Source organism: Rhinoderma darwinii, chromosome 1 (assembly GCF_050947455.1).
Source record: "Rhinoderma darwinii isolate aRhiDar2 chromosome 1, aRhiDar2.hap1, whole genome shotgun sequence".
Taxonomy (NCBI): domain Eukaryota; kingdom Metazoa; phylum Chordata; class Amphibia; order Anura; family Rhinodermatidae; genus Rhinoderma; species Rhinoderma darwinii.
In genome coordinates this window covers 161,130,507-161,157,217 of record NC_134687.1, presented here as the reverse complement: position 1 = coordinate 161,157,217, position 26,711 = coordinate 161,130,507, and the positions used below count along the sequence as shown (strand labels likewise).

General features: G+C 44.6%; 1 protein-coding gene across 2 annotated transcripts in view; it reads right to left on the bottom strand.

Moving 5' to 3' along the window:
- Positions 1-25,785, bottom strand: part of RPL34 (ribosomal protein L34) — a 29,965-nt gene extending 4,180 nt beyond the window's left edge. The window contains exons 1-4 of one of the 2 annotated variants that reach the window (XM_075860515.1): positions 25,775-25,785; positions 12,143-12,218; positions 11,966-12,065; positions 11,453-11,556 (exon numbers count right to left, since the gene is read on the bottom strand). In XM_075860515.1, the coding sequence (XP_075716630.1) occupies positions 11,453-11,556; positions 11,966-12,065; positions 12,143-12,207 (269 nt within the window). In that variant the 5' untranslated portion in view covers positions 12,208-12,218; positions 25,775-25,785. Of the gene's footprint in view, positions 1-11,452; positions 11,557-11,965; positions 12,066-12,142; positions 12,219-13,224; positions 13,263-25,774 lie in introns of those variants that run through there. The other variant, XM_075860514.1, reaches the window with a different exon arrangement.
- Between the last annotated feature and the right edge of the window lie 926 nt (positions 25,786-26,711).

The following is a 26,711-nucleotide window of genomic DNA, read 5'->3' as shown; positions in this document are numbered from 1 at the left end:
AAAGCTTATACATTACCCAAACAGATAGGAGAGGCAACCTCCTCCCTTCCCTTTACAACACACATTAAGTGGGGGCTGCTTCAAGAGCCCTAGATAAAGCATTGTTGGAGTAGGATGTGAGTTCAGAATTACACCACTGATCCCACACCCTATGAAATTTATCCGGACATCTTCTATTAACATACACAATTCGTTCATAAGGTATCATGGAATTAATCATTTCTATCCACATAGATTTAGTGGGAGTACGAGGATTCATCCACCTAATAGCAATAGCCTTCCTAGCTATAAATAACGTCTCTCGAAGGCACGTACGTGTTGTATGAGCATACATCCCATCCTCCACCAATCCAAATAGACAAACTCCTGGTTCCAGTCTAACTGGAACTTCCAATACCCGGGATAACAGGTCAGTAACTTCAGTCCAGAAAACCTGAAGCAGAGGACATTCCCATATCATGTGATGAAAATCCGCAGGTTCATAAGGACACCTATGACAACTGGGGTTAGGCCGTCTACCCATTTTAAAAAGACTGACCGGGGTAAGATAGCTCTGGTGTATGATGTAGAGCTGTATAAGCTTGTTGTTAATAGCAGGAGAGACGAATCTATGTGACTCTAGTAGATCCAATCTAGAATCCTCATCTAGGGATGGGATCAAGGTCTGCCACCTGCCCATTGCTGGGAGATCCGCTTTATTTGCCTTCGCATGTATAAGGTAAGAATAGATAGATGAGATTAATCCTCCAGGTCCCTGTGATCTAATAACCCCAATCAAGGGATAGGTGGAAATAGGTGTTTCTCTTCCCCTATACTGGGTCAGTAGTGAATGGCGCAATTGTAAATACTTATAGAAAGCTCTTCTCGGAGCTTGATAGGTTTCCTCAACTTGAGTAAAGGACAGCATCACATTATTCACAAATAGATCTCCCACCGTATTTACCCCTAGTGTCGACCAAAATGTATCATCCTGTGAGGAGAGTAACTGATCTAGTGCCTCATTCTGCCATAGGGGTGTTTCCGCTATTATTTGGTCTTCTCCTGAGATCTTAAGTGCCGCCGACCAGACATTACGAGCCACCCTATGTATCGGTAAAGATTTCCTACTAAGGGGAAGTGAGGGTTCTAATACAGGCCAGAGTTTAGGAATATCTAAGTATTTTGCCAGACATAGTTCCAATCCTTCCGGTACTTCAGGTGACACCCAGGCAGCCATATACTTGAGCTGACCCGCCAGGTAGTATAAATATAAATCAGAGAGGGCCATTCCCCCTAGATCTCTGGGTCGTTGCAATTTTGCTAGCTGTAGCTTAGATCTAGAAGATCCCCATATGAATTTAATTAGTTGCGAGTCTATTTCTTGGAAAAATGCCCTTGGGATATATACAAATATGTGTTGCAGAATATAAAGACATTTAGGCTGAACCACCATTTTGATAAGATTGATACGTCCTGCTACGGAAAGAGGTAATCCTGACCAAATCTTAAATTTGTCTCGAAACATCGGTATTAGGGGAGCAACATTTGCCTGTATCAGGTCAGCATCCAATCTCGTGATTTGAATTCCCAAATACTTAAAACTAGGAACCACCCTCAAACCCCCTACCAATGATCCCACCATACCATTTCTGCGCGGGGAAAAGTACATCAGACACGACTTGCCCCAGTTAATGGACAGTCCAGAAAAATCTCCAAACCTATCAATTATGGTCATTGCTTCATCTAGGGACTCATCAGGAGATGACATAAATAGCAACAGGTCGTCAGCATATAATGCCACTCGGTGTTCCGCAGAGTCTAGGGGTATACCCCGGTAAACCACATCCGATCTGAGTCGAATAGCTAAGGGTTCTACAGCGATTGCAAATAATAAAGGTGAAAGCGGACACCCCTGTCTGGTACCACGAGCCAAATCAAAGTATGGGGAGAGCTGTCCGTTTAAGAACACCGCTGCTCTGGGATGAAGATACAATAAGGAGACCCAATGACAGAACACAGGGCCAAATCCAAACCTCCGCAGAACTTGAAGTAGATATGGCCATTCAATAGAGTCAAAGGCCTTTGCTGCATCCAAAGATGCCAAGGCCCAGTCCGCACCCTGCCGCGATGCAATCTGAGAAACAATTTGGACTCTGCGTAGGTTGTCCGACGTACTTCTCCCCTGTATAAACCCGGCCTGATCAGGATGGATAATAGAGGGCATAATACCATTAAGTCTATTTGCCAATACCTTAGTTAAAATTTTATAATCTACGTTAAGTAATGCTATAGGCCGATAGGAAGAACAGTCCAAGGGATCTTTATCTGGTTTAAGTATCACCACTACTGTGGCTTCATAGAAGGAGTCGGGCAGGGACCCCGCTAACAAGGATTTATGGTAGGTCTGAAGGAGTTCTGGGAGTAACTGCTCTTGGTATTTCAAATAAACTTCTAAAGGTATTCCATCCGGTCCCGAGGCTTTCCCCTTAGACATATCAGTCACTGCCTCATTCAGCTCTTCTATCGTGATCATACTATCAAGTAGGAGACTCTGTTCATTAGTTATAGAGGGGCAGGGGACAGATTCACAATATACCTGCAACTCTTCTGCCGTTTCCGTAGTTCTAGAGACATATAAGTCTTTGTAAAAATCAGAAAATGCAGAAAGTATATCTGACGTAGCAGTGAGAATAACCCCATTAGGGCTTCTAATTTTCAAGATAGCTGGGGAGGAAGTATTCTGATGGATGAGGTGTGCTAACAGGCTGCTGGATTGGTTTCCCTGTTCAAAATACTTCTGGTTTGCAAAGAACATTTTACGCTTGCTTTTTTCCGTCAAATACAGCAAATATTGTCTTCCCGCTTTTAACCAGCTGACCCTATTGTTCTCCGATGGGTCCGAGACATAAGTGGCCTCTAGTACCTTGCAGAAGTTAGCTAGTTCCTGTTCCCTTTTAACCGATTCCTTTTTAATATAAGAAATGGAGGACTGGAGACAGCCCCTCAAATAGGCTTTTAATGCATCCCAGTAAGCTGAGTGATTTGTACCATTTCCGTTGCCCTGTGTGTAAATATGAATTTGATCGGGAATGCGATCCTGCTGGGTAAATTGAGTTAACCAAAATGGATGTATTTTCCTACAGATATGGCTCCTTCTCTGGGACGTGACCAATTTAACCATCATAGGGGAGTGGTCAGAAAACACCCGGGGTAAATGTTCTACAGATGAGAGCATCGAACATGCTCGTACATTACCGCAAATGTAGTCAATCCGGGACAATGCATTTCTCCCCGGGGTATAACAAGTATATTCTAGAACATCCGGCCACATATACCTCCATAGATCATGCCATCCCACCTCTTCCAGAAATAGCAATAAAGAAGGGGGTCTAGCTATACCGGGGGGATCTGTCCCCACATCCGGACGAAATCTGTCCAATGTAGGATTTGCTACAGTATTATAGTCTCCCATGCAGAGGACCGTAGCTTGGGGATACTCTGATGCAAATTTGGCTGCCTCATATAGTACCGCTAGGGATTGTGTCGGGGGAATATAAATACCCAGTATGACAAAAGGATGACTCTCTATCCAGGCATGTACAAAAATATATCTCCCATCTGGGTCTTTTTGCATAACTCCTGGCTCCCACCTTAGGGACTTGTGAATTAACAAGGAGACCCCCCTGGAATATGAGGAGTGCGTGGAGTGAGCTGACCATTGTATCCATGGCTTCCTCATAAATTTAATAGTGTCTGACATTAAGTGCGTTTCTTGCAAACATATTATTTGCGGGCCTCTTGCCCTGATCTGTGAGAAGATTTGATTGCGTTTACGTGGCTCTCCCAGTCCCCGCACATTCCAAGACATAACACTTAGAAACATCATGCACCGCTAAATGAACGATCCTTAAAATACAAAAGTAGAAGATTTAACAAAACAACAATAGTAGGAGGGTGAACTCAGTCGCCCTATCAAGAAAATCTTCCGAACTAGGGGAATATATCCCTTCTGAATCACGGGGGTAGCCTGTGTGAGACTGGAAACTCCACACAGACTATTACTCCAACTTCCCTCCTCCAGCGTCTCCAACCCACATAAGACAGGTATACAACCCGTCACATTAGAACCCGCAATAATATGGAGTATCTAGTCGCCTCAGATCGGTCTAGCAACCCATTCATGGACAATCCCAATCCAATATCAACAATATAAGCAAAAGTAAAATACAGTGGTTAGAGAGAGCATACATTCAATGAAAACGTATCAGATATGCATATATTATACCACAACGCAGCAACCTGGATCAACGTCAAGAGAAGAGGATAATAAAAGTTCCCGGAGCAGTCCTCAGCTCCACAAAAGTCCCAGAGTCTCCGTGTCCACGATTCTAGGTGTCGGATAGTAAAACCACAATCATGGTCTGGGGCCTAGGTTATTTCGGCTGTTCAGCCATTCGTCAGCCTCTCCCGGAGTATTGAAAAAGATAGATTTATCATGATGTACAACTCTGAGCCGTGCTGGGAAGACCATGGAGTATTGAATCTGAAGATCTCTCAACCGTCGTTTAATGCCGACAAATGTAGCTCGAGCTTTCTGGAGTGCTGCAGAGAAATCTGGAAAAATCGTGACCGTAGCGGCGTTGTGTGTGATCTGGCCTTTTTGGCGCGCAGCTCTCAAAATGGCGTCTCTATCTTTGCTGCTGAGTAAGCGAACCAACATAGGCCTAGGCATGGCCCCTGGCGGTGGTGGTCTGGCGGGAACGCGATGTGCTCGTTCAACCGCATAGGCCGCAGACAGTGTAGCATCAGGCAGCGTATCTTTGAGCCATTGCTCCATAAATGTCCCTGGATCTCTGCCTTCAGCACGCTCTGGCAGGCCCAGGATACGAAGATTATTCCTGCGCATCCTATTCTCAAGATCATCCGATCTTTGCGCCCATGCTTCTGCAGCCCTTTCCAAGGCCCCGATTTGCCGCGCCACAGGAGCAGAATCATCCTCTATTTGCGAGATCCGAGTTTCGGTATCACGAACCCGGTCTCTTAGCTTCTGGAGATCCTGACGCATCAATCCAAGGTCCACCTTAACCTCATCTATTTTCCCAGTAAGAGAAGTAGTAGACTCACGTATAGCAGTCAGGAGCTGTGCTGTGACTTGTTTCAGTGATGGTTCCGGATCCTCATCTCCCTGAGGGTCCGCCTCGTCATGCTGCTGTCCAGGAGTAACGGCGCCATGATGGCTACTTGCTCTGGCGAACTCTTTAAGGCGGTCCGCGGCCGCCGAATTGCGTGTCTTGCTCATTTTGAGCTCTCCTCTACTGTGCCTGCGATTGCCCCACGTTCAAGAAGTTTTTGCGGGAAGTTTTACAGCAGGATTAATGCAGAAACACCGGAGCCGGGACGGAGCTCTCACAGCATGCGACTGCTCGCGGCGGAAGTCAGCCACGCCCCCCCCCCCACAGAAAATCATTTTTAATCAATTTTTTTTTGTAACAGAAAGTTTTACAAAAGAAACGCAACTCAATATTTGTTGCCCAGGTTCTGCAGATTTAGGAAATATCCCACATGAGGCCGTAGCGTGCTACTGGACTAAAGCACCGGCCTCAGAAGCAAAGGATCACCTAGAGGATTTTGGGGCCTTCTTTTTATTAGAATATATTTTAGGCACCTTGTCAGGTTTGAAGGGCTCTTGCGGTGCCAAAACAGTGGAAATCCCCCAAAAGTGACCCCATTTGGGAAACTACACACCTCAAGGAAATGATCTAGGGCTATAGTGAGCATTTTGACCCCACAGGTTTATTGCAGAAATTATTGGAATTAGACCGTGAAAATGGAAATCTACATTCTTTCAAAGAAAATGTAGGTTTAGCTAATTTTTACTCACTTCCACAAGGACTAAAAGGAGAAAAAGCACTGCAACATTTGTAAAGCAATTTCTCCCGAGTAAAACAATACCCCATATGTCGTCATAAATGGCTGTTTGGACACACGGCAGAGCTTCAAAGGAAAAGAGCGCCATTTGGCTTTTGGAGCTCAAATTTAGCAGGAATGGTTTGCAGAGGCCAGGTCAGATTGGCAAAGCCCCTAAGGGACCAAAACAGGGAAAACGCCCAAAAAGTGACTCCATTTAGGAAACTACACCCCTTGAGGAATTCATCTAGGGGTGTAGTGAGCATTTTGACCCCACAGGTGTTTCATAGAATTTATTAGAATTTTTCTTCAATAAGACGTAGCTTTAGCTCAAACTTTTTCATTATCTCAACAAATAAAGGAAAAAAAGAACCCAACATTTGTAAAGCAACTTCTCCCGAGTACAGCAATACCCCATATGTGGTCATAAACTGCTGTTTGGGCACACGGCAGGGCTCAGAAGAGAAGCGGCATTTGGAGCACAGATTTTGCTGGATTGATTTCTTGACACCATGTCGCTTTTGCAAAACCCCTAAAGTACCAGTACAGTGGAAACTCCCTTTGAGGAATTAATCTAGGGGTGTAGCGAGCATTTTGACCCCACAGGTGTTTCATAGGTTTTATTTGAATTGGGCAGTGAAAATAAAATTAATTTTTTTTTCCCAAGACGTAGCTTTAGCGCAACATTTTTCATTTCCTCAAAAAATAAAAGCAGAAAAAGAACCCGAACATTTGTTAAGCAATTTCTCCCGAATATGGCAATACCCCATATGTGCTTCTAAACTCATTTTTGGGCACACGGCAGGGCTCAGAAGGGAAGGAGTGCCATTTGGCTTTCGGAGTACAGATTTTGCTGGATTGATTTCTGGTCGCTATGTAGCATTTGCAAAATCCCTGTGGGACCAAAACAGTGGAAACCCCCCAAAAGTGTCCCCCATTTTGGAAACTACACCCCTCAAGGTATTCACCTAGGGGTGTAGTGAGCATGTTAACCCTGCAGGTGTTTTGCATAAATTAGTGTGCACTCGATATTGCAGGGTGAAGACAGGTCTCTAATTATTATGCTGTGTTTCCTGGTTTTAGAATTACCCTACATGGGGCCCTAATCTTTTGCCTGAACATTTGACAGGGCTCAGGAGTGAGAGAATACCATGCGAAATGGAGGCCTAATTTGGCGATTTACACAGAATTGGTTCATAATTGCAGAGGCTCAGATGGGTAATAATAAAAAGAAACCCCTAGAAATGACCCCATTTTAGAAACTACACCCCTCAAGGCATTTTTTAAAGAGGCTCTGTCACCAGATTTTGCAACCCCTATCTGCTATTGCAGCAGATCGGCGCTGCAATGTAGATTACAGTAACGTTTTTATTTTTAAAAAACGAGCATTTTTGGCCAAGTTATGACCATTTTTGTAGTTATGCAAATGAGGCTTGCAAAAGTCCAAGTGGGTGTGTATTAGGTGCGTACATCGGGGCGTTTTTAATACTTTTACTAGCTGGGCGCTCTGATGAGAAGTATCATCCACTTCTCTTCAGAACGCCCAGCTTCTGCCAGATCACGCTGTGACGTCACTCACAGGTCCTGCATCGTGTCAGACGAGCGAGGACAACGGCACCAGAGGCTTCAGTTGATTCTGCAGCAGCATCGGCGTTAGCAGGTAAGTCGATGTAGCTACTTACCTGCAAACGCTGATGCTGCTGCAGAATCAACTGTAGCCTCTGGTGCCGGTGTCCTCGCTCGTCTGACACGATGCAGGACCTGTGAGTGACGTCACAGCGTGATCTCTCGAGAACACGCTGTGTCTGCACTGCCAGAAGCTGGGCGTTCTGAAGAGAAGTGGATGATACTTCTCATCAGAGCGCCCAGCTAGTAAAAGTATTAAAAACGCCCCGATGTACGCACATAATACACGCCCACTTGGACTTTTACTTTTAAACACACCCACTTGGACTTTTGCAAGCCTCATTTGCATAACTACAAAAATGGTCATAACTTGGCCAAAAATGCTCGTTTTTTAAAAATAGAAACGTTACTGTAATCTACATTGCAGCGCCTATCTGCTGCAATAGCAGATAGGGGTTGCAAAATCTGGTGACAGAGCCTCTTTAAGGGGTGTAGTGAGCATTTTCACCCCACAGGTCTTTTCCATAAATAAATGTGCTGCGTATGGTGCAAAGTAAAAATTTAAATTTTTCCCCAGAATTGCCAATTCAGTGGCAAGTATGTCGTGCCCAGGTTATGCCACTGTAGACACCCTAAAAAAGGGTTCTCCCGGGTATGGCGGTGCCATATATGTGGAAGTAAACTGCTGTTTGGGCACGATGTAGGGCTCAGATGGGTGGGAGTGGCATTTGGCTTTTGAAGCGTAGATTTTGCTTGGTAGTAGATTTGTTTGAGTATTACTGGTGTTTCAGTTTATAATGTGGGACATATGTAAGCTGGGCAGAATACATCAGGGGCATAGTCAGGTGGTATAATAATGGGGGTCAACAATAAAATAATCCATAGATGTGTGTTACGCTGTGGAGCTATCCTTTCTGCACAGGCCGGTGTCGCACTGATAAATGGTGTCCTTTTGGTCCACACTCCGCACCTTTGTAGTTTGGGTAATTTTGCTGGGAAAGTGTTGTCCTGGTATAATACGGGCACCCTTGCTTCTAGTAGATAGGTTTGGGCCCCCCCTTCCTGGTTCCCTAATTTTAGGGCCCCGATAAATCGCCTCTTGAAACACTCCTCTGTACAACGCCCACTTGGTCGAAAGTAAAAATACGCCCACTTGGGCATTAAGCAACTCATTAGCATAAACCAAAATCGCTCGTAACGTTGTGAAAATAGATCGTTTTTTTAAATAAAAAGCATTACTGTCACCTACATTACAGCGCCGATCTCCTTATATAGGAGACAGGGCACTTATAATGTGGTGACAGAGCCTCTTTAACTAATTTAACTTTTTCATAGATGTAGTGGTATGAAGGCTATTTTTTTTCGGGACGAGCTGTAGTTATTATTGGTACCATTTTGGGGTACATGCGACTTCTTGATCACCTTTTATCCTATTTTTTGGGAGGCAAGGTGACCAAAAAAACAGCAATTCTGGCATAGTTTTTTAGGGTTTTTTTTTTATACAGCGTTCACCATGCGTTATAAATTACATTTTACCTTTATTCTGCGAGTCAGTACGATTCCGGCGATACCTAATTTATGGCACTTTTTTATGTTTTACAACTTTTTGCACAACAAAGTTACTTTTGTAAAAAGAATGTATTTTTCTGTCGCCATGTTGTGAGAACCATAACTAATTTTTTCGTTGATGGAGCTGTATGAGGGCTTGTTTTTTGCAAGACGAGTTATAGTTTTTATAGGCACCATTTTTGGATACATGCATCTTTTTGATCACTTTCGATTTACATTTTTGTAGGGCAAAGTGTCCAAAAAACAGAACTTCTGGCATTATTTTTTACGCCGTTCACCGTGTGTTATAAATAACATAATATTTTTATAGTTTAGGCCATTACGGTCGTGGCGATAACAAATATGTATGATTTATTTATTTTTTTCAATAATAAAGGACTTGATAAGGGAAAAAGGGAGATTGTGTTTTATTTTATTACTTAAAACTTTTATATTTTTTAGTCCCACGAGGGGACTTGAATGTCCAACTGTCAGATTTTTTTTTCTAATACATTGCACTACCTAGCGGGGCCTAATCGTTAGGTCTCCTGGTGTCATAATAGCAGTCTGCTAGCAACCACAAAGATGCAGCGATCGCTGCATCTGAGGGGTTAATGGCAGGGATCGGAGTTCGCTCCGGTTCCTGCCGTTAAAAGGAGGTGTCGGCTGTAACTTACAGCTGATATCCACCGCTGATGACGCCGGCTCAGTTCCTGGGCCGGCGCCATCTTGCCGGCGGCTACGGTAGCCCTTGAGGCCCCGCCCCTGGGCTGGAAGTTTTCCGTGCCAGGCACACCGGGAGGCGAGTATTAGACCACTGGTTGCCATTGCAGCCACTGACACCCCGGCGATTTAATTGCTGTGGTGTCTATGAGCTGCAAACACCTTAAAGGTAGCGATCACTTTTGATGGATGCATTTAAGGGGTTAATGGCAGGGATCAAAGCCAACTTCGGTCCCCGCCGTTACAGCAGGTCAGATACAGCTGACATCTGGGGATGATGGCACTGACTCCGCTTTTGGCACAGACTCCGCTTCTGAGCCGGTGCAATACATTTGTCGTAAGTATATGACATTTTGCAGGAAGCACTGGCTTTCCATGTGGTATACGTATGACAAATGTCGGGAAGGGGTTAAATATGACATCAGAAGTATTAAATATTACATCAGAAGTATAGTGACTCCAGACTGCTGCTACTTGCAGCAGTGATTTTATTAATCCATTATATAACCGAGAAGAACGTGGCATCTGAAGCTCAGAGGTCCGCCCACAGCCCAACCGCCAGTTAGCTCCACCCACAGCCAGAAGACTGAGGAAGGAGATGTGAGTGATTAGTGGCGTAGCTACAATGCCCCCATCTCCCTCCCATACACAGTATAATGCCCCATCTCCCTCCCATACACAGGATAATGCGCCCATATGTACAGACCAAATAGAAAAAATAATAACATACATACTTAACTATCCCCGTTCCCCCGCTGGATGGAGGATCCTTCTCCTCCGGTCTGTGCGATGTGAGTGACTCGGTGCAGACAGGCGCGATGATGTCACTACAACGCACCTGCCTTTGCCGAGCCACTCACAGCACACTGAGCACAGTGCAGAGGAGGCAAAGGATCCTCCATCCGGCGGGGGAATGGGGATAGGCAAGTATGTATGTTATTTTCCTATTTGGTCCGTACACATGGGGGAATCATACGGTGGGAGGGGGCATTACGCTGTGTGGGGGGCAGCTATGGGGAGCATTACGCTGTGTAGGGAGCATTACGCTGTGTGGGGGGCAGCTATGGGGAGCATTACGCTGTGTAGGGAGCATTATACTGTGTGGGGGCAGCTATAGGGAGCATTTGTATATATTAACAGAGCACTGCATTCCTTTTGCTAGCAATCCCCCGTAACAGGTTTTCTATACTAGTGAAAATATATATGGGAAGCGCAGATAATTTGTTAGCCAGAGACCTCCAAACCAGTAAGGACTCATGCACACAACAAAGCCGCACACAGGTAATGGATATGTGGAATACGGACTGGGTGCCGGCATACATTATACACAAAATGCAAATCTCTGAAGCAAAACGCCTGCAAATTTTTATGGAACAGTTCAAGAAGATTTTAACAAGATAAAGAGGAGACTGCTTCTGGCTCCCCTTGTGAATAATGCTACTAATACATCTGGCATCTTTAAGACCATATGGTGAGAGGTGTATTTTTACAAGCATTTCCCCCCCTGATGTAGGGGTAACCAGAAAAAACAAAAACACACACAGAAATTCAGTGCAATATATATATATATACACACACACACACACACACACACACACGTATTTAAATGTTATTTTTTTTTACAAAGGGAACTCCAAAATCTGACTGGATAACGTAAAGACACCCTTACCTGTCCCGAACACATTTTGCGCACATAGAACCACCATATGCTCTGCTGACATGTTTTTTGGTCTTTGAGAGCCTCATGAGCACTTTAGGTCTAACTGCTCGGATCTGAAACGATACAAGAAAACATGTTACATTTATTACATTCTTAAGCCCCAGTCCAGCCCCAGGGGGGGGGGGGGGGGTATTGGAACCAGTGAGTGTCCTGCTTTTCTGATGCTCCCATTCATCTCTATGGTGAGTGATGTCACATGCTCATTCAGCTAAGGCCGAATTCACACGAGCGTGCATCCGTGTGCGGTGGATGGTTTTCACGCACGCATTGACTTCATGCAGTGAGTTTTACGCAGCGGACTCTCGCGGTGTGAAAAAACATGCATGTGTGAACGGCCCCATTGAAATCAATGCATCCCGTGTGCCCAGACCCTCATCAATCAAAACATCTGATAAGTCTCTATGACGTATCAAAAGTTGTGCGATAATTCAGTTACTCTTTAAATACATAAGGAACACTTACACCACGAAGTCTTCCAGGGCAGATGCCACATGCCGATTTAGGGGCTTTGCCAACTTTCTTGGTGTACAGGTAAACAATTCTGTTTCCTGGTGTTCGAGACCTAGAAACAAAACACAACTTATAAAGTCCTCCGTACACAACGTCTTACATTACAGAGTACCATATAAAGCTACTTACAGTCGGGTCTTGTTGGAGGTGGTGTTGTAGGACAGCCTACGACGGTATGTCAGGCGCTGAACCATTCTTTATATCTAGAGGAATAAAGATCAGGTCAAGCATTGCTGATAGGTTTCTCTTATCCCTAAAATAGCAGTGCTGTAACCACAAGTAAAACAGGGCTCATGCCTCAATCCCTTTACAACCAAATGAAAGTACATAAATACACACGCGCCATATTGCTCCATTTTCTGCTGCTAAACACCCACAACAACATTAGTATATAAGTGTCTGAATAGATCAGATCGGTCACGCAGGTATCTTTCAGTTTTAAGGGGCAAAGATTCAGGGCACTTTAAAACGATCCCAGGAACTGGCAGAAAATAGAAGACAAAGTTTCTACGGCCCCTAACTCTGTTTTCAGCCACCAGAATACAAAACAGACAAATGTCACCAAGTCCAGTCATAACACTGGATATGGATACTGGCAGCAGGGACAAGATGAAGAACTCAAATACAAAACGTTAGAGTTGTTTTATTCTATAGGATCCAACAATTGTTTGGTAACACCCCGGATTCTGGACAGCCCATACTTAACACTTTAGAATCAGATACAACAAACATGTCGTGCAGAAGATCGCTATGAACTACTGACAGTTCTGGCCTAGCTCATCGGTGTTATAACTCGTACACCTATCTATACTACAAGACGTAATGATCCTGGAAGGCAAATAATACAATATAACCTGCAAGTACGTGACGAGTCTGCAATAAGCCGGTATACACAGGAAGAGTCTTACGTCATAGATTACTGTACAAGACCTGAGCACACTGGACAATAGACTGGAAGAGCGGAGAACTCCACAAACAAGCCGCCACCTTTACTACACCGAGCGGGACCATAGACCGAACCTTCGCACGAACAACCGATCTGCGGCCCACAAGTAGCGCTCAGCCCTATCCGCTCCTTACGATATAACCATGACGGGATACCAACATGTCTCCTTCACAACCCCGCGGCCTTAACCGCCTGCTCAAATAGAACCCGAAGCAGGATTGAGACGGATACATCGTGGCAGAATAACACACAAGGGCGGCCATACCTGGTGCCGCCGTCACCGGAAGAGAAAGGAAGGCAGGAAGGAGCCGAGTGGAGAAATTACTGCTGGCCCCGCCCACTCTGCCTCTAGAGCCTCCGTACAGATTCCGGAAGTGGTTATGGAGGCGCAGAGTGAACAATTTTGGACTTATTTCGCTGTCAGTCTATGTAGTGACACGTGACAGTAGTTGTGTCCGAGGTGTTTGCAATGTCCGCACCGCAATAGTACTAATAGCAGGCAATATGGCCTCCTCCCGCATGGTGGTAGTAAAGAGCCGCATGACTAATACTATGCATCTATTCTGTAGTACTAGTACTCTGGAGCAAGTGTATTATAAATAATGGAGCCAGAGGCGTAATTATAGGGGGTGCAGAGGTAGCAGCCCTACTTGGGTCCTGATGCCTTAGGGGTGTCCAAAGACACCTCTGTCACATAGGAAGACACCAGTATTATAAATGGCACATGGAAGCTGGGGGCCCTGTTAGGCTCTATTCACACGACAGGATCCGAGTGTCGGCCGATAAAAACGTCCGTTTTTCTCGGCCGTTTTCCGTTCCGGGCCGTGTTTCCGTTTTTAACGGCCAATTTTCACCTGTTTTGCAATAGTTTTTTTTCCCTGTCCGTTTTAAAAACTGATGCATTTATTTGTACATTTTTTGCCACACTCTTCCCTCTGTAGATAATGCCACACACTGCCCTCTGTAGATAATGCCACAAACTGCCCTCTGTAGATACTGCCACACCCCCCTGTAGGTCGTGCCACACAGCCCCCTGTAGGTAGTGCCACACAGCCCCCCATGTAGGTAATGCCGCACATCCCCCTGTAGGTAATGCTGCACAGCCCCCTGTAAATAGTGCAACACAGCCCCCTGTAGGTAGTGCCACACAGCCCCCCCATGTAGGTAATGCCGCACAGCCCCCTGTAGGTAATGCTGCACAGCCCCCTGTAGGTAGTGCCACACAGCCCCCCCCCCATGTAGGTAATGCCGCACAGCCCCCTGTAGGTAATGCTGCACAGCCCCCTGTAGGTAGTGCCACACAGCCCCCCCCATGTAGGTAGTGCCACACAGCCCCCCCATAGGTAGTGCTACTGAGCCCCCTGTAGGTAGTGCTACACAGCCCCCCCATGTAGGTAATGCCGCACAGCCCCCTGTAGGTAATGCTGCACAGCCCCCTGTAGGTAGTGCCACACAGCCCCCCCCCATGTAGGTAGTGCCACACAGCCCCCCCATAGGTAGTGCTACTGAGCCCCCTGTAGGTAGTGCTACACAGCCCCCTTTTATATACCACACCCCTCTCCCATAGATGGCACCCCCCTACCTTCCTGTATATAGCGCCACTGTGGGGGACCAATACAGGAGAAGTGCCTGACTTAAATGCGGTCCCCTACTCTTGGATCGGAATCACTGGCCACAGCGGCGGGGATTGCGCTTCAGAAGTCCCTGACGTCACTGTGTCCATATATGGAGAGTGACGTCAGGGACTTCTGGAACGGAATCACCGGCCACAGCGCCGGGGATTCTGTTTCAGAAGTCCCTGACGTCACTGTTCATATATGGACAGTGGAGCCAGGTACTTCTCCTGGAGCGGAAACACCGGCCACAGCGCCGGGAATTCTGCTTCAGGAGTAGGGGACCGCTCCAGGAGAAGTCCCTGATGTGACTGTCCATATATGGACAGTGAAGTCAGGGACTTCTCCTGGAGTGGAATCCCTTGCCACAGCTTCAGCAACGCTGTGGCCGGGGATTAGGGTTTCCACTCCTACTATGAGCTCAGTGTGCAGGGACCGATCGCGGCGGTCCCCGCCGATTAACCCCTTAGAAGCCGCGTTCAATACTGATCGCGGCTTCTTAGGGGTTAAGCCACAATCGACGGCCCGCTACACGATAGAGGCCGGCGATTGTAACTATGGCAACCAGAGTACTAACAATGGACTCTGGCTATGCCATCGACGGAAGTCAGGACCCACTATGCTTGCTGTCAGCGAATAGCTGACAGCTCTAATACACTGCACTACGCATGTAGTGCAGTGTAATAGAATAGCGATCAGGGCCTCCTGCCCTCAAGTCCCCTAGTGGGACAAAGTAATAAAGTAAAAAAAAGATTTGTAAAAATAAGAAAATAAAAGTTTTAAAAGTGATAAAAGTAAAAATCCCCCTTTTTCTCTCATCAGTCTTTTATTATTAATAAAAATAGATAAATAAACAAATAAACTATACATAATTGGTATCGCCGCGTCCGTAACGGCCTGAAATACAAAAGTTATTTATCCCATTCGGTGAACGCCATAAAAGAAAATAATAAACCGTACCAGAAACCTCCCAAAAAATTGAATAAAAAGAGATCAAAAAGTCACATGTACCTAAACATGTTACTGATGGAAACTACAGTTCGTTTCGCAAAAAACAAGTCCTCGCACGGCTTTATTGATGGAAAAATAAAACGTTATGGCTCTTAGAATAAGGTAACACAAAAAGTGAATGATTTTTTACAAAATGTATTTTATTGTGCAAATGCCAAAAGACATAAAAAAAAGATAAACATATGGTATCGCCGTAATTGTATCGCCACGCAGAATAAAGTGAATATGTCATTTATAGCGCAGGGTGACGCTGTAGAAAAAAAGAATAAAAAACAATAGTAAAATTGCTGTTTTTTAGTCAGCACGCCACTTAAAAATAGAATAAAAACTGATCAAAAAGTCGCATGCACCCCAAGAAAACTACAATGGTCTAGTTTTCAAAATAAGGTCACTTTTGGGGGGTTTCCACTGTTTTGGCACCACAAGACTTCTTCAAACCGGACATGGTGCCTAATAAATTAAATTAAATTCATTAAATTTCACCTCTACTTTGCTCTAAATTCCTGTGAAACACCTAAAGGGTTAATAAACTTTCTAAATGCTGTTGTGAATACTTTGAGGGGTCTAGTTTCTAAAATGGGGTGTTTAATAGGGGTTTCTAATATATAGGCCCCTCAAAGCAACTTCAGAACTGAACTGGAAGCTAAAAAAAAAAAAAATGAGGCAATACTTTGCTTCTTACATTATACTGATAATGAGCCGTGCCCACCCCGAGATGACCCCAGTTTTGACCGTTTGAGTAAACGGAGACCCCTATTAGACCGTTTCAGTGCCCGGTTTTCCCAAGCATTCACCCCCGAGAAGTGTATTTCTATTGATGAGTCCTTGGTACATTTTAAAGGGAGGCTTCAATTCCGCCAGTACCTGCCGTGTAAGAGGGCAAGGTATGGCGTGAAGATGTATAAGCTGTGCGAGAGTGCATCAGGGTATACCTACAAATTTAGGATATATGAAGGGAAGGACACCAGTATTCAGCCCCCAGAATGCCCCCCCTTACTGGGAACTTTATTTCAATGTCATAGTTGGTATCCCCAATAACAACCAATACAGCCGATACTATAAAGTAAAAACTATTTTTTTGTTGATCAGTGAATGGCATAAAAAAAACAACTATGGTAGAATCACACTTTTCTAAATATACGGGAGGGTTTCCGTGGGCCATAGAAATTAATGGAGTCGTATTTTGATCCTGGACCAAAATTATGGTTGTGTGCATGGACCTTACGCGGCGTTTTTTTTTTTCGCAGCTTGGGCATGAGATTTTTTAACTCTCATCCACTTTGCTGCTACTGTAATTTACATTACGGAAATTCCGCAGCGTTTACGCTACGTGGGAACCCAGCCTAAGGCCTCATACACACGGCCTATGATTATGGCACGGACGGCCATGGAGTGTCATCTGCGGGCTGTCCGCAATCACGGACCGTGCACAGAAGGTGTGCATTTATTTCAATGGGACCGGACCGCAATTGCGGACCGTAAATTGACTTGTCCTGAGTTTTTGCAATACACAATTGCGGCCCCCTCACAGTTCATGTTAACCACAGTCATGTGTATGGGTCCATAGAAATGAATGGGTCCGCAATTCATTCTCACTTTTTTGGAGGAATTGCGGACGCAAAAACATGTTTGTGTGCATGGGGCCTAATGTCTCATGCACATGGCCGTAGCCGTGTGCACGGCCTGTGATTATGGTACAGACGGCCACGGAGTGTCTTCCGCGGGCCGTCCGCAATCACGGACCGTGACAAAAAAGATGTGCATTTATTAAAATGGGACCGGACCGCAACTGTGGACCGTAAAATTACTTGTCCTGAGTTTTTGCGGACCACAATTGCAGTCCCCACATGGTCCGTGTAAACCACACTCGTGTGTATGGGCCCATAGAAATGAATGGGTCCTCAATTCATCCGCACTTTTACGGATGAATTGAATTGAAGTCAAGGTTCCTTAGAGACAAGTATATTAATGCTATTTCTTAGCTATGTGTGTCCTTGATGCTTATGAGAAGCTTGTTGTAAGAGATGCAGGGTGACCTCAAAGTTGAAACAGCTCTTACATAGGGAGTGAGGGGAGTGAGATAAGAGTTTGTTCTAATCTGGAGGGAAAAATATACTTTTGGTGGGAGAGAACAAGGCAAACTATGGTATTGTATTCCTGTCTAAGAGAATTTGCAGGTGTTAAGTCTGACGTAAGCATCTAATGAAAAATTATAATATTACATTTGAAATATATTCTATGTCTGTGATAGCCTCAATATGAAATATTCTCATTGTACGCTATTGGCTGAATCAGAGTTATTGTCATATTGTAAATGATTGGCCTACACCCTTTTTGAAAGATATTATTGTAATTGTTTGATCAATAAATGTCAGAGGAGCATTTTTGAGCATACAAGCAGCATCTGTGTGTCTTACTTCTCTCCGATATATTGATATAACCTATGATTTGGATCTGGATCAATTCACTGGGGGGGGGGGGGGTGGTATCGGTTGACATACCTATAAGGCTGGATTCACACGAGGTCATTATGTCCGTAATTGACGGACGTATTTCGGCCGCAAGTCCCGGACCGAACACAGTGCAGGGAGCCGGGCTCCTAGCATCATACTTATGTACGATGCTAGAAGTCCCTGCCTCGCTGCCGGACAACTGTTCCGTACTGAAAACATGACCTCGTGTGAATCTAGCCTTACAAATTCAGTCTAATATATTTTGGGCCATGATTTCGTCAACATTTAGGTATGGTTAAAAGTATTTTCTATAGGCTTTTTGATAGGACTTAAAAAAAAAAGGGCAGGGTACCCCATTAACCATGTGCCATTTATAATACTGATATATTCTTAGGGTGTGTTATGCCAATTTTCTGTGTGGATTCTGCAACAATTTACAGTTCAATACATTCTGATGGGGTTTTTTTTAAAACCCCATCCACATGCAGTGAGAAAAATCTGTGTAGAATTCAGGCCATGGATTTTAAAATTTGCAGCATGCCCATTCTGTTGTGAAAATGTCGCAAAATGTTGTGGACGGCAAAATCCGCAACAGAGAAAACTCTGCTTTGTGTGGGTGTAACCTTATGTGGCAGAGGGGCCCCTAAGATAGTATAGGTAGCCTATGCCCCTGAGGCCTCATAAAGCTAAATTGACGGGCCCCACTATCACATTGTTTTTTTTTGACGAATGGTGTGAAAGTTAATGTGGTTCTCAACTGCACAGCCAGAGGTGTAACTTGAGGCTCCTGGGCCCCTGTGCAAAATCTTTAACAGGGTCTTCCACCTGCCAATCACTGTTCATACTGGTGTCTTCTCAAGTAGCAGATGGACCTTTAGCGCCACCTCAGGTACCATATTTCCACGTCTGCAACCCTTAGGGTATGTTCACACGATGAGTCAAAAACGTCTCAAAATACGGAGCTGTTTTCAAGGGAAAACAGCTCCTGATTTTCAGATGTTTTTGAAGCCACTCGCGATATTCGCAGCGTTTTTTACGGCCGTTTTTGGAGCTTTTTTCAATAGAGTCTATGAAAAACAGCTCCAAAAACGTCCCAAGAAGTGTCCTGTACTTCTTTTTCGCGGCCATTTTTTTACACGGCCGTTTTTCAAAACGGCCACGGAAAAAAACGGCCCATCGGAACAGAACGCCGTATTTCCCATTGCAATCAATGGGCAGATCTTTTGAGGCGTTCTGCTTCGGATTTTTCTGCAGTTTTTCGGCTGTTTACGGCCCCAAAAACGGCGGAAAATAGGCCGTGTGAACATACCCTCAGACTAAATTCACACGTACTTCACGCGTTTAGCGCGCTCAAAAAAACGCAGCGTTTTTTGCGCATTGCAGTTCCGTGTGTCATAAGTGATTGGTGCGTGGCTGCGTGATTTTCACGCATATGCCATCCTTATGACACGCGGTTTTGAGGTTGAGAAAAATAAATGAAGGAGGTGGTTTTATTTTTTCCTTCATTTCTTGATCCACTGTTGCGCGAATCACACGCGTCCGTGTGCCGCGCATGATTTTCATGCACCCATTGACTTCAATGGGTGTGTGATGCGTGAAAAATGCACAAGTATAGGACATGTCGTGAGTTTTACGCAGTGGACACACGCTGCGTGAAAATCACGGACTGTCTGAACAGCCCCATTGAGTTACATAGGTCCGCGCGACGCGCGTGATTTTCACGCGCGTATCACGGACGTGAACTACGCTCGTGTAAATAAGGCCTTATAGCTATGGCCCTGTACACAACCACCATCCTTGTTCACTTGCTTGTGATCTAGGTCTATAGCTTATTTAATATTTATTCACACCATAAAGACATACTACAGACTTTGGTAGGCATAATGCTGCAGGGTATTGAAATCCGTGCAGAATTCAGGGCACGCCGCTGATTTTTAAAGCTTTATATAGCTATAGCTTGTGCCGGTCTAATTGACTTTCCTTAATCAATAGCACTAATACTATGATTGTAAGTATCCTATTCATTGCTCTAAGGACCTGTTTTTTCTTTATCTTGTTTTCGTGTCCCAGATTTCCTCTCAATTAATTCTTTTCTAGGAGCAGTGAGATGATTTCACATACTCACCTGTCAAGATTTTTCCTTTCATCTGTTTTAGTAGGTGCACTCACAGCAGGTCACTAGTCAGATGTGTGAATTAATCAATGACAGCTCTCACTGTGCTTTAACTGTTTTGCTTCCTGATCTTTTGACTATCTTGGACCGCCATCTTGGAGAATTTCTTTAGTCTGAAACATCTTCTTAAAAGCTTGATCTCTGTTAAAAGATGATTATTTCAAGGACACTACAATGTAATGACATGAAATAGAGATCAAAAACTAATAAAGGAAAAAAAAACATATTTCCATATGATTATGGCAGTTTATCTAATAATCAGTAAGGTTGCTTAGAAAATCGGAAGCATCTCTAGCTCACACAGTATTTTGGCGCTGATTTTAACACGGAAACTAGGTCCAACCTACAGATTAAAACCGGCAGCTGAACGTATTGGCTCATCACCTACAATCCACGCTATACGGTGATAAGTATATGGCCTAAATGACTAATGCTTTGTTTGTAAAAATGCATTGACTATTTGCAGTTGGTTCTGCATTTGGCTTACTTTTAGCTATTGTGTTAACATAGCTACGGACCCAATGTGGTTTTACCATCACTTTCACTTTTTTGGCAATTTTGCAATATTTGTGCCCTTGAATAAGTGATAATATTAATTTTACATCTGCGGCTGATATCTTTCATGTTTACGTGGTATTATACCTGATTGCCTTTCATTCCCCGCTGCCATATGGGATCTATCTTTATTTAATTCTGTTATTCACATGGATTACACATATGCTCAACTTACCTATTTGAAGTTGTAATCAGATAAATTCATGTGTAGCATTTTATGTGCATAATATATTCTTTATAAGTGACTTGGCGTAGCGTGAGTTAGGCTTATTTCACCCGGCCAGGCTTGTGATGTTTATGCCCTTTTATTATTTTTTAGATGCAGGATCACATATGGTATGGTGTTATTTCTGTTTTTAAATAATATTTTGCAAATATTTTTTTTAAATATTTTTATATTAATGCTGAGCCGAGTGTGTGTTTGCACCAGGGATTTTCCTTAGTCTTGATCCTCCCCTCCCCTTTCCTACCCCTCTTCCCAATCCTATTTTTCCTTCCCTCCCTCCCCTTTCCTGTTTGTTTTTGAGAAATTGTTACTCCTTTGTTGGCACCGTACAAATTGTACTGCGCTCAAGCAGATCCAGTAGTGATCTGATATTCTTTTCTACTTTATTCTGTGTAAACTAGGCCTTAAAGCTCATATCAGGTTGTAATCAATTCATGTAATGAAAAATTATTTCATTTGCAGCCAGCAGGTGGTATATTTGAGAAACAAATGCACGCAATACAATGTATACTACATGATTTTCCCATCAGCGACATTTATGACCTATCCACAGGATAGGTCATAAATGTCAGATAGATGCGGGTCCCACCTCTAGAGATAGGTGCGGGTCCGAGAGTTGGGACCCGCATCTACCTGATATTTATGGCATATACTGTGGATATGTCATAAATGTCGCTGATGGGAAAACCCCTTTAACGACCAGGCGTATTTTGGTCTAAAACACCAAGCATTATTTTCAGTTTTTTCACAGTTGCATTTCTAACTTTTTTATTTTTCCGTCGACATAGCCGTATGAGGGCTTGTATTTTGCGGGACAAGTTGTATTTTTCAATTGCATCAGTTTGGGTGCACATAGTATATTTATTAAGGCCCCATGCACACGACCGTAAAAACGCCCGGAATTACGGGCCCATAGACTTCTATTGTCCACGGGTACCTTCCCGTTTGCGTACGGGAAGGTGCCCGGGCCATTCAAAAATATAGAACATGTCCTATTTCAGGCTGTAATTACGGCACGGGCAGGCCCATAGAAGTCTATGGGGCTCCCGTAATTACGGGAGCATTGCTAGACAACGTCATGGGATTTCAATTTTTGAATAAAGAGAAGCAGAGAAAATGGCGTCTGAGCGATCATGTGACCCTTTTAAGGGGTTTGGACATGATTGTGACATCATTTCCAGCCCCCCATTTTTTACGGGTCCGTAAATACGGGTGGAATACGGATAACAATGGACCCGTATTTACGTGCACTGGTCCGTTAATACTGGTTAAAAACAAGTGATAAAGGACCCGTATTTACGGGAGGGAAAAAATACGGTCGTGTGCATGGGGTCTAACTTTTATTAACTTGTTTTGCGAGGGAATTAAAAAAAAGCAGCTATTCCAGTATTGTTTTTCGTGGTTTAAGTTTACGCCATTCACTATGCGGCGTAAATAAAATGTTTCCTTTATTCTATGCGTCGGTATCATTGTGGCGATACTAAATATGTATAGATACTAAAACCCTTTAAAAAAAATATAAATTTGTATTTGCAGAGCCGTAACTTTATTATTTTTACGTCAATGTAGCGCTATATGGGCTTGTTTTTTGCAGGACAAGGTGTAGTTTTCATTGATACTATTTTGGGGTGCATGGGACTTAATTAAAGTTAATTAACTTTTATTTCATTTTTTTTTGTACGGCGTTCACCTGGCGGTTTAATTAATGTGTTATCTTCATTGTTTCAATCGTGGCGATACCATATATGTGTATTTTTTTAAATGTATATTTTATTTTTACTAAATAAAACCACTTTTTACGTAAAAAAGTGGTTTTATTTTCTTTTTACTGTATTCTTTTTTTCCCATAAACGTATTTAAGTGTTTTTAATTTATTGTTATTTTAGTCATAATGCCATAGCTGCCAACAGTCCCAAAGTTTCCGGGACAGTTCCGAATTTTCAGAGGTAATGTCTCTGCAAACCCCGCCCCCCCCATATTCAATTGTATCTGCGTCCTCAAAATGCAGGTACAATTGACTACTATGGTGGAGCAGGAAACCAACCACTTCCTGCTCTGCCATTCATTACGCTACAGGCCCGTGAAGATCGAAGCCCCACAGCCTCCTCAGTCCTGGAGCCTAATGACGCTGGGACAGAATCCCTGCGCATGCCAGCACGGTAAAATCACTGGATCACGCCAGTCTACGCAAGGATTCCATCTCGGCGTCTCATAGGCTGCGGGACTGCAGAGACTATGGAGCTCCGTTATTCGTGGGAATGAGGCTAGGTGAGTATACATTTTTTTAATTTGTTTGGGGGTCACCTGGACACTACAGGGGGTTGTGGCAGTATCTACAGGCGGGCCGTGTGGCACTATCCACCAAGGGGGAGTGCGGCACTATCTATAAAGGGGGAGTGTGTGGCACTATCTACAAGGTGGGAGTGTGGAACTATCTACAAGGTCGTGCTGTGTGGAACTATCTACAAGGTGGTGCTGTGTGTCACTATCTACAAGTGGGAGTGTGGCACTATCTAAAAAGTGGGGTGTGTGGCACTATATACAGGGAGGGACTATCTACAGGGGGTATGTGCGTCACTATCTACAGAAGTAGTGTGTGGCACTATCTACAGGGGGTGTGTGGCACTATTTACAGAGGGTTGTGTGTGGCACTATTTACAGAGGGCTGTGTGGCACTATCTACAGGGTGTGTGTGTGTGTGTGTGTGTGTGTGTGTGTGTGGCACTATCAACAGAAGGTGTGTGTAGCACTATCTACAGTGGGGTGTGGGGCACTATTTACAGGGGGCTGTGTGTGGCACTATTTACAGGGGGCTGTGTGTGGCACTATCTACAGGGTTTGTGTGGCACTATCTACAAGGGGTGCGTGTGGCACTATCTACAGGTGGTGTGTGCGACACTACCTACAGGTGGTTGTATGTGGCACTGTCCACAGGGGCACTGCGGCATTATTTACAGGAAGCAGTGTTTGGCAATATCTACAGGGAGCAGTGTGTGGCACTATCTACTGGGGTCACTGTGGCACTATCTACATGAGACAGTGTGGGGCACCATCTAGAAGGGGCACTGAGTGTGGCACTATCTATGCTGGTTTTTACACTACCGGTAGTGGTCAGCACATATCGCCTAGCCCTTTTTTTTTATTAGAGCTTGCAACATAAATGGCTCGGCTGGTGGATACGTGCAGACCAATACTCGTAGTGTAAAAACCAGAGGGTAGTGGCGGTGTTTTGTCGAAAATAACTTGATTTGAAAAGTATTCGTTTGGAAACCCCCCTTTAAAAATCCTGCCCTTGCCCCTGGTTTAGGAACAGTTGCTAGGGCAGACTAAAATGACTAGTCTTTTGGCATAACGGCAGCACGGGACGGGGCACAACCTAAGTAAAATAGACCGCTGCTTTCCCCAGTGTACAGTTTGCCGTCTGAAAGGAGACAGCAGCAGATGATATGGAGGTGAGGAATACTGCAAATTATGTGACACATGGGACCTGTCGTTCTTATCATATGTGTCATAACTAGTAATTCGCATTTCTTCCCATTTATTACTCTTTTTATCCTTGGTCACGGTTTCTCAAACCTGTATTTTCTGCCTACAGTATAGGGCAATTGTAGTAGCCAAGTTGCAGGTAAGGGCAGGTTATATTTATAGAAGATATAACATCAAATATAAGATCTCGAGATGTCGCCTTCTTTCAAGTTCTTTTCAGCCTTTGTCCAGTTATATCCATTTCTAGGGAAGCTGAGTGACAGCTAATATGGCTGCCACTAAGCTTCCATAGTGGTAGTCATAAAGTTTTTTTTCTCTGCATTTTTTTAGCAACTGATGTTGTCTGTGTGCTGTCCGTTTTTTTCATGCACCCATTGTCTTTAATGGGTGATGTGGTCCGCAAAAACAGAAGTACATGGAGTGAATTTTACACCACAAACACACGACCCATGGTCAGTGTGGAGTCAGTTATTTAAATGGACAGCACATGGAAGTGAAATACGCTTGTGTGAAGAGCTAAGTCTTCTATATCATGCACGCGACTTTATTACGAACAGTTTACAGATCTGTCAAATGAGTGGCATAAAAATTTGTGGACCCACACTCATCACATTCTGTATTACAAAGGTGCAGAATAATGTGCCTCACAGATGCACTATACCACGGCAAGTGTAATGCCTACAACTCTTTAATACAAACCCATAGGATCTCCATGTGCCACTGTATGGGCTCCATTCACATGACTTTTCCATTTGCATGAGACAGAAACATAAGCTCAATGGAGAAAATGCCACAAAAAAGCCTATATTGTTGGTCAGACAGCTTGAATTTTAATCCATCCAATCCTTTGTTCACTGAGAGGGTGGCGCGTTGCTGTGGATCTGGTGGTTCCTGCAGGATGGTCTGGAAGGCCCAGTGGAGACCCGTGATGTCGCTGCGTTTGATCACGGTGGTCGTGCCGAGGACGCTTATTCAGGCCAGACCAGTATGGATGAAGCAGACGGATTGGTTGATGAGGATGGTCGTCAGGAGCGATCCTTCGCCCCGGCTGATAGGAACACAGCACCTGCGCAGCCCGGTGAGTCTATATCCCCTTCATATACTTTTCTTGCTATATTTAGGTACCCAGGGGTAGGGGGTGGGTCACGGGGTGGGACTGCAGAGGTTATAAGTGTTAGCGGGTTGTCAGAGGGGCGTGATGTTGCGGGTGAGGTCCAGGAATTGTTGGGCTGTGTGAGGGAACTTATTGCGCGCTGTGAGGGCAGTTTGTTGCAAGCTTCTTCACCGGTTCTAGCGTGGGTGCCGCCGGTGGTTGGGCCCGTTGTAGGGGGTGGTCAACTCTCGGGGGAGGGGTCACTGGCCAGGGACGCGCGGGTAACCGTCTAGATTCAGACAGTTAAGGATAAAGAGGTAGACAGGGTGCGGTTGGATGACAAAGCTAAGGACGAGGTATATGTTTGTTTTGAGGGTCCTTTGGGCGCTCATTTGAAGCAGGATGTTAGAGACAAGATTTGGAGGGATGAATATGTGGAGATATTTTCCCTTCTCCCCCTTGAAAAATTCAATTTAGATAAGAGTAAACGCTTAGAGAGCAAAAAAGAGGAGGCGGAAAAGCTTTGCTATCGGTTGATTCCACAAACTTTTGGCAATTGGTTGCATGCATTTGCCATTTTGGCGAGCGTCATAGGGGAAAAGGCACCGGAAAATTGTTCCGCCCTCTTCTGTTATATGCACGCTATAGGGGAAGCGCATAGGGTTTATGGGGGGGGGGGGCAAAATTGGCTCAGATACGACGAGCAGTTCAGGCAAAGGAAGGCGGTTCGTCGCAATATCAAGTGGGACAATAAAGACATTGGGCTATGGTTGCGGGTTATGGCCCCGGTTCGGTCAGTCCTTTCCAGGGGGGGGGGCCAGAGTCGCCGGTCCCTTGGGCAATCCAGTCAGAGTAACGGAGCGTCGGGAGGGAAGTTGGGCTTGTGCTGGCAGTTCAACGACGGCCAGTGCAAGTTCGGGGCAGGATGCAAATTCAAACATTCCTGTTCGTTATGTGGAGGAACGACACATGGCTCCTCAAAATGTTTTCGAAAAGGAAAAGGGCGGGGAGCAGGTGGTGCTAGCCAAGGGTCGGACGACTGTGAGCTGGGAATGGATAGAGCCTTATCTAAGTAGATATCCAGACAAAAAGGGGGCAGAGTTGTTATTGGAGGGTTTTCATTTTGGTTTTAAGATCCCTTC